This window comes from Somniosus microcephalus, chromosome 1, assembly GCF_052327205.1.
Source record: "Somniosus microcephalus isolate GS21.2 chromosome 1, FLI_Smic_1.0, whole genome shotgun sequence".
Taxonomy (NCBI): Eukaryota; Metazoa; Chordata; class Chondrichthyes; order Squaliformes; family Somniosidae; genus Somniosus; species Somniosus microcephalus.
This window is the reverse complement of record NC_140987.1, coordinates 83,410,910-83,425,084: the sequence shown is the minus strand read 5'-3', so window position 1 is coordinate 83,425,084 and position 14,175 is coordinate 83,410,910. Positions and strand designations below refer to the sequence as shown.

The 14,175-nt window shown below is 45.3% G+C and overlaps 1 protein-coding gene across 4 annotated transcripts in view; it reads right to left on the bottom strand.

Moving 5' to 3' along the window:
- Positions 1 to 14,175, bottom strand: part of tmod1 (tropomodulin 1) — a 123,030-nt gene that overhangs the window by 25,575 nt on the left and 83,280 nt on the right. For all 4 annotated transcript variants that reach the window (XM_085983880.1, XM_085983891.1, XM_085983873.1 and 1 more), the window contains exons 5-6: positions 4,231 to 4,320; positions 3,058 to 3,188 (exon numbers count right to left, since the gene is read on the bottom strand). In XM_085983880.1, the coding sequence (XP_085840006.1) occupies positions 3,058 to 3,188; positions 4,231 to 4,320 (221 nt within the window). The remainder of the gene's footprint in view (positions 1 to 3,057; positions 3,189 to 4,230; positions 4,321 to 14,175) is intronic.

The window sequence follows — 14,175 nt, the reverse complement described above, 5'->3', positions numbered from 1 at the left end:
AGCTGCTGATCCATTCACTTTCAAAAATTAGAAATAAAATGCACTTGGACAATCTTAACATATATTTTGTATGTATTTTTTACTTTCCATTTTTCCATACATATGTGGAATTTTAATTGATCCTCAGAGATAGACGGGTAGCGTATCTAATAACCTGCAAATAATGGTGTGAGGTGGGACAGCTTCAGCCACCGAAGATGTTGGCAACCTTGTGTTTTGCTTTTTTTAAAACTCCCTTTCCTTTCCAAAGTCCTTGGGCAGGATTTTCATTGGGCCGTGGAGGCGGGATTGGAGGCATGTGGGGGGTTAAAATCCCGAAATCGGGGGGCACAAACCCATCCCGCCCCCAACCCACCTCCATGCCAGTTTCAAAGGAGGCGGGTATCAGACCTGTGCTGCCTCCCCGAGGCGGGACGGGGATTAGTGCCAATTAATTGCCTGTTAATAGGCAGTTAACAGGCAGTTTTTAGCCTAATCCCTATTTTCATTCTTGAAATGTGGGATTCCCGACGGTTCCAAACCACGCCAAGTTGGCGAGGCGGGCTGTCAGGCTGAAGGGCTTGGAGGCGTCGAGATGTCCAGTGTTCAGATGAGTGATGGGTGCATGAGTGCAGAGGTAAGTGTGTTTGCTGTGTTTACAGTGTTTAAAGAAGTTTTACTTACCTTTACAGCCTTCCTTCCTTCAGGTCTCGAGAGTCCCTCATCTCACCGGCACAGAAAGCAGAATGGCCGCGATGTCAAAAATTGCAGCATTCAGCTTTCTGTTCCGGAGAGATCTCTAAATCATCCTGAGAGGAAGGAATTAACTTGGAGTACAGATTGTCAGTGTTTGACAGCTTCAAACAGCTGTAAAACACTGATATTTCATCTGTCAAAAGGTCTTGACAGATGAAATATCAATCTGTGACATCACCTGTTGCCGGGTGGCCCTTAATTGGCCTGCTGAGCCCGCTGGGTGGGCTCAACAAGATCAATCAAGTCAAAATCGTGTGGGTTGGCTACAACTCGATGGAGGCGGGACTACAACCCCGAAAGTTGTAGTCCCGCCTCCTACCCACCTCCTCAATGAAAAGCCAGCCCCTTGAATGTGTTGTCAGACCCTTGCCAAGCTTTCCCGCAACTCTGTGGTTGAACCTTTCCAATCAGTTTTCCGCACCTGCCACAGCACTGAAATGACCCTAATCAAAGTCACAAATGACATCCTCTGTGACTGTGACCATGGTGCATTATCCCTCCTCGTCCTTCTTGACTTGTCTGCAGCCTCTGACACGGTTCACCATACCATCCTCCTCCAACGTCTCTCCTCCGTTGTCCAGCTGAGTGGGATTGCCCTTGCCTGGTTCCACTCTCATCTATCCAGTTGTAGCCAAAGCATCTCCAGCAGTGGCTTCAATTCCTGCCCCTGCCGTTACCTTTGGAGTTCCCCAAGAATCTATCCATGGTCCCCTTCTATTTCTCAGTGACAACATCTGAAGACATGCAGTAAACTTCCGCGTGTACACTGACGACATCCAGCTCTCCCTCATCACCACCTCTCTCCACCTCCTCGGTGTTGTCAAACTGCTTGTCCGATATCCAGTCATGGACGAGCTGCAATTTCGCCGATTCCATCCCCCCTCAGGCTGAACCAGTCTGTTTAGAACATTGCCATCATATTCAACCCCAAGCTGAGCTTCCAATCCTATATCCTTTCCATTACAAAGACCCCCTACTTCCACCTCTGTAACATTGCCCTCCTCCAACCCTGCCTGTAGACACAAAGTCCTGAAAATTGCCTTAAATGTATCCTCAAGATGGAGTTGTAGCCAGACTGAACTATTTCTGCAATATAAGATCAGTGTAAAATGACTAGGTATTAGTGTTCAGCATTAAACAGGCCTCTGTAGCAGTGTCTGCAGCTCCAATACACAACCTATCTACTGGGTCAGTCACTCAACCAGAAATATCTAACTTAAGTATGAAAATAACACAAAACTGATAGGAAAAGGAACCCATTCAATTAAAGGATGTGTGCAGCTTAAGGCAAATCCAGCCCAGGAGGAGCATAAAAGTTTTCTCTCTATTGTCTGTTAGAAGTTCAAATGATATAAATTTGACCAGTCTTAACCCACTTGTTAGTGCGTTAGTCGACACTACAAGACTGCCTCCAATTTAACATTAATTGATAATTTCGTACACATAGGCCGATCTTTGAGGCAGTGCTTTAAGGCACATTGTTGGGGCAGAATAGAGGGAACTCTACCTTGCATCTAATCTGCTTCGTATCACATATGGAAGTTCTCAACACTGACACTAGGTGGCACAAATAGGAAATGTGGTGTCCAGCAGTTTTTTCAGCACTAAGATCAACTAGTAAGTACAAACACAATAAAAACAAGATAACATCTACATTTACCCTGCTGTCTCATATACAAACACAGACATAAACTTACACTTATTAAGAGACTCATATACTGACCATGATACTTATCTCATGCAAGGAAGAAACCCACAAGCTCATCAATATAATTAAATATTATTGGTGATTGTAATTTGCTTGCAAAATAAATCCTGAAAATAACAACTGTGCTAACATGATACTAATTCACTCTCAACAATGAGCTGAACAGTCTTCCAACTTGATTGAATGAAAGTGCTGGGGAGACGATATGTCCTTCCAACTTCAAACAAATGATTAAAATGCACACTGCAATCCATTTTTATGAACTCATCTTCACAGTTTGTTAGATGTATACACAGCAAAACTTTAATGGACTAGATGCTCTTTTAATATGTGTACATTAGTGAAGATGGAGCAAAACTAAACATAATTAACTCATCGAACTTCCTTAAGCATAATTAGATAGAATGTATTACCCTGGTTCTCCCCATCACATAATTTCTCAGTGTCTCTATGTACAGGTACTTCATTATTTCAGGCACTCTGTATGCCTCTACATAGGTCTGCCTTATTTTTCCCATGTCTAGTAGCCCCTCCTTTTTCTCTGTTTATCGGTTATATTGAAGGAAAAGTTAGAAGCCCAGATTAGGGAAGAACAAGCAGCTGTCTGCAGTCACCTTTATATTATTGAGGTTAATCTCCTCAAGCTCAGGGTCATTTTCCATAACTTGCTTTAGGGTTTCTTCCACATCTGTGGAGTTTGGCAGTTCATCAGGAACCAGCTTATACTGTGTGGGTTGGATGACACCTGTACAAGGGAGACAAACTGAGTACTGACAAGCAGGCACTGCAAAATAATCATTTGTCAACATAAAATTGCCTACAATTAATACTCTACAAAGTTCAATGATTTAATAAAAATTACAGTAAACTCTTGTTTAAACGGCACTTAATCATCCGGAATTCTTTAATAACCAGCAAAATTCAGGAGTAGGTTTTGAGGCTTCCGCCCCAAAAGGAACAGGGCAGTAGTGTCCCGAAAATGGTGGGGAATGACTTACCACTTGTTCCCGCCGTCACTGTGGACGCTGCAATCTTCCCCGCACAGTATCAGCTGGCCGTCCAGCCAAAGAGGAACCCAAAAGGTAAGTTTTACTGTATATTTGTGGGGCCAGAATAAGCAAGTGTGCTCCTTCGGCTTTTACAAAACCAGCTTGGGCCATTGCCACTCCACGTCCCACCACCCATCCTGAGTTCGGAACACCCCCACAGAATTACCACCTTCTGGTCTTAGGTCGGCTGATATATAAATTGCCTCGGTAGGTATACCTCTCCGTTATCCGGAATTTTTAAATCAACCGGCACCATCCCGGTCCCGTAGGTGCCGGAGTTTACTGTACTCCACTAATTTAGATTAATTCTACATGTTACCAACCAGAACTGATGTTGTAACTGGGGAATGTTGGCAAGAATGGCTCTAGCTCACTTACCCTTCCAATTTACCCTTCCGAGTGCAAGCAGTTCACCTGATGCCTGCTTGGATGGGGAGTTAGAGATAGGTTCCTCTTGCCATTCTAACGAAGGGATATGGCTCTTTGGATGGTAATGGCCAATGTATTTTAAATAGCTGGCTAGTCAACCCTAAATATCTTTTGTATCTGTAACAGTTTATATATAATTAATAGATTTAAATACCTAAAATAAGTCATTATGTTTTGAATTAGCATTGTACTGAAAAAATATCAAGTCACATTTATCAATAAAACCACATTTTCAATCAACTGGGGTTCTGTCACAGAACAGCCCAGCCTTTAAAATGCTGCTCTACAGTACTTCCAAGTTTTACTCACTGTTAAGGCCTTCCTTGTTAACTATGGTACTACTGGCAAGGGCTTCATAATATTGTTGGTTGCTCATCAGCGTGTGCATGCCAAGGATGGCTAAAAACAAAAAAAAACAGATACACAAAGTTAATGGAACTGGAGACTGTAAAGTAACCGAGCTTCAGGCACTTGCACTTTGATGCAGAAAAAGCAGCGAAATTGGAACTCAGAAAGCAAGAATCGCCAGAGTGTTGAACTTCTCATTCATATGAACTCTCACACGACCATTTGCAGATCACTGTACGTACAATACTTGCAGCCAGTTCACAAATGCATTTTTAAAAATATTAATTCTCAGGATGTGGGTGTCACGAGCTAGGCCAGCATTTATTGCCCATCCTTAGTTGCCCTTAAGGAGGTGGTGGTGAGCTTCCTGCTTCAACTGCTGCAGTCCATATGGTGAAGGTACTCCCACAATGCTGTTAGTTAGAAAATTTGAGGACTTTGGCCCAGCAATGATGAAGGAACAACTTGTCCAAGTCGGGATGGTGTGCGATTTGGAGGGGAACTAGGAGGTGATGGTGTTCCCATGCACCTGCTGCCCTTGTCCTTCTAAAACAACAAGAAGAATTTGCATTTATATAGCACCTTTAAGGTAGTAAAAACATCCCAAGGCGCTTCACAGGAGCGTTATCAAACAACATTTGAGACCGAGCCACATAGGAGATATTAGGACAGGTGACCAAAAGCTTGATCATAGAGGTAGGTTTTAAGAGGAGTCTTAAGAGGAGGAGAGAGAGGTAGAGGTGGAGAGGTTTAAGGTGGGAATTCCAGAATTTAGGGCCTAGGCATGGTTTCCAATGGTGGAGCGATTAAAACCGGGGATGTACATGAGGCCAGAATTGGAGTAGGGAAGAGATCTGAGGGTTATAGGGTTGGAGGAGGTTAAAGTGATAGGGAGCGAGGAGGCCATGGAGGGATTTGAAAACAAGGATGAGAATTTTAAAATTGAGGCGTTGCCAGAGCGGGAGGCAATATAGGGCAGCGAGCACAGAGGTAATAGGTGAATGAGACTTGGTACGAATTAGGATACGGGCAGCAGGGTTTTGGATGAACTCAAGTTTAGAGTGAGATGGGAGACCGGCCAGGAGAGCATTGGAATAGTCAAGTCTAGAGGTAACAAAGGCATGAATGAGGGTTTCATCAGCAGATGAGCTGAGGCAGGGGCGGAGGCGGGCGATATTATGGAGGTGGAAGTAGGCGGGCTTGGTGATGGAGCAGATATGGGGTCAGAAGCTCATTTCAGGGCCAAATAGAATGCCAAGGTTGCGAACGGCCCGGTTCAGCCTCAGACAGGTGCCAGGGAGGTGGATGGAGTCAGTGGCTAGGGAACGGAGTTTGTGATGGGGCCCAAAGACATTGGATTTGGTCTTCGCAATATTTAGTTGGAGGAAATTTCTGCTCATCCAATACTGGATGCCAGACAAGCAGCATGACGAATCAGGCAGTGGAGGGGTCAAGAGGTGGTGGTGGTGTGGTAGAGCTGGGTGTCGTCAGTGTACATGTGGAATCTGACGTCGTGTTTTCGGATGATGTCGCCGAGGGACAGCACGTAAATGAGAAATAGGAGAGGCCAAGGATAGATCACTGGGGGACTTGGAGGTAATGGTGCAGGACCATGAAAAGAAGCCATTGCAGGTGATTCTCTGGCTACGACTGCATAGATAGGAATGGAACCTATGGCAGTCTCACCCAGTTGGACAATGGAGGAGAGGCGTTGGAGGAGGATGATGTGTTCAACCGTATCAAAGGCTACAGACTGGTCGAGAAGGATGAGGAGGGATAGTTTACCATGGTCACAGTCACATAGGATGTCATTTGTGACTTTGATAAGGGCCGTTTCAGTGCTGTGGCAGGGGTGGAAACCTAATATGGAGTGGAGGGAAAAGAGTGGCACAAATTTGGGAGGCGACAACACGTTCAAGGACTTTGGAGAGGAAAAGGAGGTTGAAGATGGGGTGGTAGTTTCCAAGGGCTGAGGGGTCAAGGGTGTGTTTTTTGAGGGGGGTGATGGCGACAGATTTGATGGTGGAGGGTGCAGGTTTGGGTGGTGCTGCCAAAGAAGCCTTGGCGAGTTGCTGCAGTGTGGATCCTGCAGATAGTACACACTGCAGCCACAGTATACCAATGGTGGAGAGATTGGACACATATCATAAAAATCATATAAATGGTGTTTTCTCCTATTTAGAACACAATAATATGCAGCATCGCCGACCCTCTTTACACTTCACTGCACAGTATTACGCTAAGCTACAGAAATAGTAACTGAAAAACAAAAGAGATGAATGAAGGATTGAAGATGATTTTTGTGAATGCTGCAAACATCAGTCTTCTGCTTATCAATGTAACCACCTTGCTAAGAAAGATGCACCATTTAAAAAAGAGCACTGTAATGAGCACTGCATTATCTTGCATCTAGATGTTTATTTGGTGCTGTCTGAGTTTCCAATGACAGTTTGGAGTTTTACTATTATTAAATAATTAACTCAGTGGTCTGGAGTCTCCACTCGGTTGCGTTAATGTTTTGGCACAATTCGCCCGAAATCGGCGTAAACCACGCAAAAGGTCGCGGAATTTTAAGTGCAAATTACGTTCAGCGCAACTCGAGATCTTTTGCGCTAGTTTTAAAAACATTGCGCTAGAAGTAGAGCCGGCCCACAAAACTGGCCACACCCCCAAGCTGAATTAATCACCATTGGGAGGTTCCGCTAATTGCACTCGTTTGTAGACCTTTGAGGCAGCTCTAAAAATTAAACTGTGTCTTTTGGGCGCAAGGACACTAATAGCAACGTTTTAAAAGCTTTTGAATATAATTCCTTTTTAATTTACTAAGAAACTGATTACTGTACCCCAATATAACTAGGAAATGGTTGTTTTTTAAAAAAAAAGTAATTTTCAGTCATTTAAAACTGGGTTACTCACAGGTGGTGGATTGACACTGTGATTAAAAATGTTTATCTTTTTGTGATAAACCCATTTTATCAAACTGCACCTAGTTACCACTCTTAAATATATCAAGGAATATTTTTAAAGCAAAATTATTTTTTTTAATTACATTTTTATATGCTGCACGATTGCTCTGCTTCATGGCAGATATTGCATTCGGCGACATGCAGCGGAGTTTGAGTGGAATTTTGGGTTTATTTTGTGCCCATTTCGCTGATTGCGCCCAAAGCATAAACTTAATATGATTATCGTTTGCCTCGTCCTTATAACAAAGGATTCTACGCCTCCCTGAACATGTCTAAGTTTTACACAAGTACATTCCTTCTTACTGCCGCTTGTCAGACAGTGAAAGATGATCGTTTTCAGAATATTTGTTTTTCAAAATCTGAAATCACATGGAGCCACAAATAATCCCAATCACCAGGTACAGTGATAGACAACTTGTTGACACCAGTCCAATCCAAACTACACAAAACAGCTACATACAATTAATTTATCATGAAATATCAATATTGACGTTTCGTTGTTTTAAATGAATGCATTAAATGAATGTACTTTATTAATATGAGTAATAGATTTGAAAAGTTTACTCTTTTCCGTTCTTCTTCTGACATTAGTTGAAATAATAAATATACTGATTAGTGTAAAGCAAGAAAAAACTTGCATTTCCACAGCACTCTATCGCGTCCCAAAGGGCTTTACAACCAATGGATTACTTCCTTGACGTGCAGTCATTGTTGTTTTGCAAACACGGCAACCAATCTGCACGCAGCAAGGCCCCACAAACAGCAAATGAGATAAATGATCAGATAATCTGCATTTGGTGCTGTTGGTTGAGAGAGGAATATTGGCTAAGACACCAGGAAAACCCTGTGCTCCTCTCCAAATAGTGGCATGGGATCTTTTATGTCCACCGGAACAGGCAGACGGGGCCTTGTTTGAACGTCTCATCTGAAAGACGTGTGCAGCACTCCCTCAGCACTGCACTAAAACATTAGCCTACATTAGGCTCTCAAGTCCTAGCGTGTGGTTTGAACACACAACCTTTTGACTCAGAGGCGGCAGCACTACCAACTGAGCCAAGGCTAACATCAGTATGAGAACTAAAACTGCAGACATTTATTAAGAAGAAATTAATCATACAGTTAGTGCAAATATTTCCATGATGTATTTCAAAGATCCTAGACATTCACAGCTATTTAGAGAGGAAGTTTAGTGGAGGGGTGTATGCTACATGTTAAATAAGTACTTACCTCCAGATACATCCAAGGGAGTTATCTTTATTGGGACAATGCAGTTTTAAAATAATTCCTTTTGCAGACTCTGGTGTGGAGTCCAGCTGACTGTGACTTGTGTTAGATCCCATGTGGAGGACTCGGTCAATACCTTCCACGAGTGGCAATTTTACATGTTTGAGCCTAGATACTGATTGTTGGCAGGTTAATTGACCACTGGGTTGTCACAGCCACACACTGATTCTGTTCTAACTCGAGGATTACACACAGATGTCAGTGGACAGGGATCAGGAGTAGGAACTCTGCCTGATCTTTCCCTCCCTGGGCAAACGTAAAGATCAACTATCACCCTCACCATTATCCAGGTTCCGATCAGTGAACACTTGACTATTGTAGCATAAAATTCTAGTTAAAATTATCTCGGAACCTGACTGATGAACTATGTGCAAATCCCTGGATCAAAGACTACCGGGGAATGAGAAAAGCTTCAGAATTCTTTCAGTGTCAATAGCACTGGTCTAACAATGCCAGTGGTGGAGCGAGCCTTTGGTTCAGGTGGTAGCATTCTCACCTTGGAGTCTGAAGGTGCAGGGTTCGAACCTGCTCCAGACAGCCCTCACAAGTAGAGTCCGAAGCTCCAGCTCTGAATCTCGTAGGATACTCGAGTCCGCTGGATGTGGGTGGCTCCCTTCATCGTATGGGTTGTGGGAGCCCATAAATCCCTCCCGCTGTATAGGGCTAACCACCCTATCGGTTGGTATACCCTATCGGTTGCCATAGAGAGAGATTGCAACGAAGGTTTACAAGATTGATTCCTGGGATGGCAGGGCTGTCGTATGAGAAGAGATTGAGTAAACTAGGCCTGTATTCTCTTAAATTCAGAAGAATGAGAGGGGATCTCATTGAAGCATACGAAATTATTACAGGGCTTGATAGGATGGATGCTGGGAGAATGTTTCCCTTGGCTGGGGAGTCTAGAACCAGGGGCCACAGCCTCAGGATAAAGAGTAGGCCATTCAGGACTGAGATGAGAAGAAATTTCTTCACAGAGGGTGGTGAATCTTTGGAATTCTCTACCCCAGAGGGCTGTGGAGGCTCAGTCATTGGGTATATTCAAAACAGAAGTCGATAGATTTCTGACTAGTAAGGGCATCAAGGGATATGGCGATAGGGCCGGTGAATGGAGTTGAGGCAGAAGATCAGTCATGATCTCATTGAATGGCGGAGCAGGCTCGAAGGAACGAATGACCTACTCCTGCTCCTATTTCTTATGTTCTATGTTCTTATAAAGATTGTTACGGCCTGCAGACTGTTCATTTCGCGGCCTGTCAGACTGTTAATCAGCCTGACAATCCTTGCACTACTTCGCACTATTCTCCAGGGTGTGAAGATATGGAGATAACAGCAAGACTGGTTAAAACTTGATAGAAGCACCTTTCAAGGTTTTAGAATGTAAAAGCACCATTTTCTTTATTACTAAGTCGTACAGGTCAGATGGTCACAGGGGCGAATTGGTCTGTACCAATTCAGCTAATCTCAGACTGGGCAGAAGCTACCGGCCACAATACCCCAGGGGGGGAATAATCAGGCAGGGTTCCCATTCCTAATCTCAATCCAGTGAACTCCTTCTGGGAAGTGTGCTTGATTGGATGAGAACAGGGTTGGGTTTGGCTCTGATGTCCTCCATAGTCAAATAGCTCACTTGTGTGAGGTGCTCGAGGGCTGTGGAACCACATCCGCCATCGCCTTCAGGAAAGGAGAGAAGTGGGGACAAAACTGGGGGTAAAAAAATAATCGGAGTTAAGAACTGCGAGTGGTTCCTATTACTTTGTGTTAAAGATTGAAATGTCTCTAACAAATTATACCTCAGCACACTCAAACTGGAAGAAATCCTTCTCTGGTAACAAGATGCTGCACACGATAAAAATATAGAGGGTCAAGTTCTTGTCTGTGCTAATTTTACATTCGTGCTTACTCTACCAGTAAATTAGCACAGAGGAACTTTGCCCCAACATGCAGTGGCGACAATGTTCTCAGAGCAGATTAAAGCTTCAAAAGACAAACAGAAGAATCTCAGAACAAAGCTTCTGTCTGTCGAACAGGCAGCAGTAGCACTTTTCCACAGCAAGAAGCCAGCCCAGAACACATTCACTTAAACAGCAGCATAGCCTGGCCCAGTCTCCCACTCGCCAGCCGGCCCAGTCTCCCACTCGCCAGCCGGCCCAGTCTCCCACTCGCCAGCCGGCCCAGTCTCCCACTCGCCAGCCGGCCCAGTCTCCCACTCGCCAGCCGGCCCAGTCTCCCACTCGCCAGCCGGCCCAGTCTCCCACTCGCCAGCCGGCCCAGTCTCCCACTCGCCAGCCGGCCCAGTCTCCCACTCGCCAGCCGGCCCAGTCTCCCACTCGCCAGCCGGCCCAGTCTCCCACAGCTGATGATGATCTTACAGTCCATGGAAGGCTGCGAATGAAATGAATGATGTCATGGGTTTGCGAAAGAATAGAATGAATGCTGAAAAATAAACAGTGAAGATTAATGAACAGTCTGAATTTTAAGATTTATTTCTCATGAAAAATATTCTAAAATGAATTTGTATTTAATCGACTTAATTCAATTTACTGTGCAGTTGTTTTTACATTTCTAGTTTTGTTTCAACCCCAACTACCCCATCCTCCTCTCTCACTAACTTCCTGCCCAAAACACTCAGGCCTAGAAATTCGGTGGCGCCCCAAACGGGGTGCCAAGCTCGCCTGGGCGCCGGAATTACCGCTGCGATCAGAGCCGTTGCGCCCGCCGGAAATTCAGTTTGAGCGCCCCAAGAGGGACGTGGGGCGCTGCTTGAGGCGCCCCGCGTCCCTCTTAGGGCGCTGAAACTGAATATCGCAGCGCAACGTGCCGCAGCGCCACACCCTGCGGCACGGCGCGCTGCGGTACTGCAGGCCTTCCTCCCCTTCTTAAGGGGGAGGGGCCTGCACCAGCGCAATGACCGATCGCAAGTGCCGGCAAAAGAGCCCGGCACCGAGGAGAAGTGTCGGGCTCTCGGGACATAGCCGGCACTGCCCGGGGGGGGGGGGGGGGGTGGAAATCAGTAGGCCGGGGACGGAGGTGCTGGCAGGTGGCCACCGAAAAAAATGGCCGCCCCGCACCTCCACCTTAAATTGCGCCACTACCGCCACAGGTAGGCCCCGTGAACCGGGCGCGATTTGCGACCGGCGTTACAGAGGCGGGCGCGACCAAATATCGCGATCGGGGCGGTAGCGGGGCGCTGCGCACACCGATGACGTCATTGGTGGTGGCGCAGCGCTACAGGCGAACGCTGCCATTAGCGCCCCGCTAAATATCGCGGGAGGCGTGGCCAGTGGCGCTAAAGCCACTGAGTGCCTTCTTTAGGCACTAACTGCTGGCGCAGCCCACCGAATTTCTAGGCCTCAGAGGTCTAATCTCACCAATCTCCTTCCTGTCCCACTCATCTCCCACACCCCTGACTCCTTGGACTTTGCCAATGGATCAAAAATCACTGCCCCTCTCCACATTTCTCTCCAGAATGTCCGTTCACTCACCATCAAGACCCTTTCCATCCACACTCTTATTGTGGACGACTATATTAACATCCTAGTTTAGACTGAAACTTGGCTCATGGATGAGGACACCTTGCCCCTTTACTGAAGCCTCCGCACCTGGCTGTACTTTCCACCACCTGTCCTGCCGAAACCGGAGTGGTGGCGGTGTGGCCCTCCAAATCACTACTTGCTCTCTCCCCCTACTCCTTTGGCACTTTCTCCTCCTTCAAGCACCTCACCTGGTTCCACCTTCCCTTTAACAACTTCAGTGTCTACCAGCCTATCCGGAGTTTCAGCTGAGAAGGCAACCAGAGACAGGACAACTTGGGGGAGGCCGACTTCCATTTTCAGTCTAGTGTGATCAGTGTGAATTCTGCAAACAATATTACACATTGCATCATAGTCCCATTCTTAATGGTGCACCATGGCGTGGTGAGATGTAGGTCTGATCCCCAATCCACAGTCTCAACTTGGGGCCCCTCCCACAGAGGATGAAAGAATCAGTGTGAAAGTCATTATGCGGCCATTTGAATAGTGGAATAATCTATAGATATCATGAGGATAATCTTTATAGAATTAATAGCAGAATAATAAGTCTTGCTATGATTTCCTCGCTAGATATAAAAAACATGGATATAAAATATTAAATGTAAGAACCATAGAAATTTACGGCACAGAAGGAGGCCACTCGGCCCATCGTACCTGTGCTAACCGAAAAAGAGCTATCCACCCAAATCCCACTTCACAGCTCCTGGTCCGTACCTTTGTAGGTTGCAGCACTTCAAGTGCATATCCAAGTACTTGCGATGAGGGTTCCTGCCTCTACCATCCTTTCAGGCAGCGAGTTCCAGACCCTCACCACCTTCTGGGTGAAAAAAGTTCTCAACGCCCCTAAAATCCTTCTACCAATTACTTTAAATCTGTGCCCCCTGGTTATTGACTTCTCTGCTATGGGAAATAGGTCCTTCCTATCCACGTTATCCAAGCCCCTCATAATGTTATACACCTCAATTAAGTCTCCCCTCAGCCTCCTCTGTTCCAAAGAAAACAAACCCAGCCTATCCAATCTTTCCTAATAGCTAAAATTCTCCAGTCCTGGCAACATCCTTGTAAATTTTCTCTGGACCCTCTCTAGTGCAATCACATCCTTCCTGTAATGTGGTGACCAGAACTGCATGCAGTATTCTAGCTGAGGCCAAACTAGTGTTTTATACAGTTCAAGCGTAACCTCCCTGCTCTTATCTTCTATGCCTCGGCTAATAAAGGAAAGTATCCCATATGCCTTCTTAACCACCTTATCTACCTGTCCTGCTATCTTTAGGGATCTGTGGACATGCACTCCAAGATCCCTCTGTTCCTTTACACTTCTCAGTATCCTACCATTTATTGTGTATTCACTTGCCTCGTTAGCCCTCCCCAAATGCATTACCTCACACTTCTACGGATTGAATTCCATTTGCCACCTACATTGAAGTCTAAACCATTGATATATACCACAAAAAGCATGGGACCTATTACTGAACCTCGCAGAACTCCACTGGAAACAGCTTTCCAGTCACAAAAATACCCGTCGACCATTGCATTTGCTTCTTGCCACTGAGCCAATTTTGGATCCAACTTGCCACTTTTCCTTGGATCCCATGGGATTTTACTTTTCTGACCAAGTCTGCCATGTGAGACCTTGTCAAAAGAATTGCTAAAATCCATGTAGACTACATCAAACGCACTACCCTCAGCAGTTCTCCTGGTTACCTCCTCAAAAAATTCAATCAAGTTAGTCAGACATGACCTTCCCTTAACAAATCCATGCTGACTGTCTTGATTAATCCATGCCTTTCTAAATGACGATTAATACTGTCCCTAAGAGATTTAAGACAACAAGGATGAGACACTTTTATGCACAGAGGGTGTGAAATCTGTGAAATGCATTACCAAGGTTAGTGATTGAGGCAGAGACCATGTCAGCACTGAAGGATAGGTTAGATAGGTGATTGAAGGAAAGAGGGATAAAGGGATGTGGGAACAGGGTGGGCACATGGGATTAGCACGACTGCTTGTGTAGAGAATAAAGACCGACACGGACTGGTTGGGCCAAACAGCCTATTTCCATGTTGTAATTTCTAGGTAATTCTACATGTATAGTTGCAACTCTACACTGTAAACCAGCCCTTCTG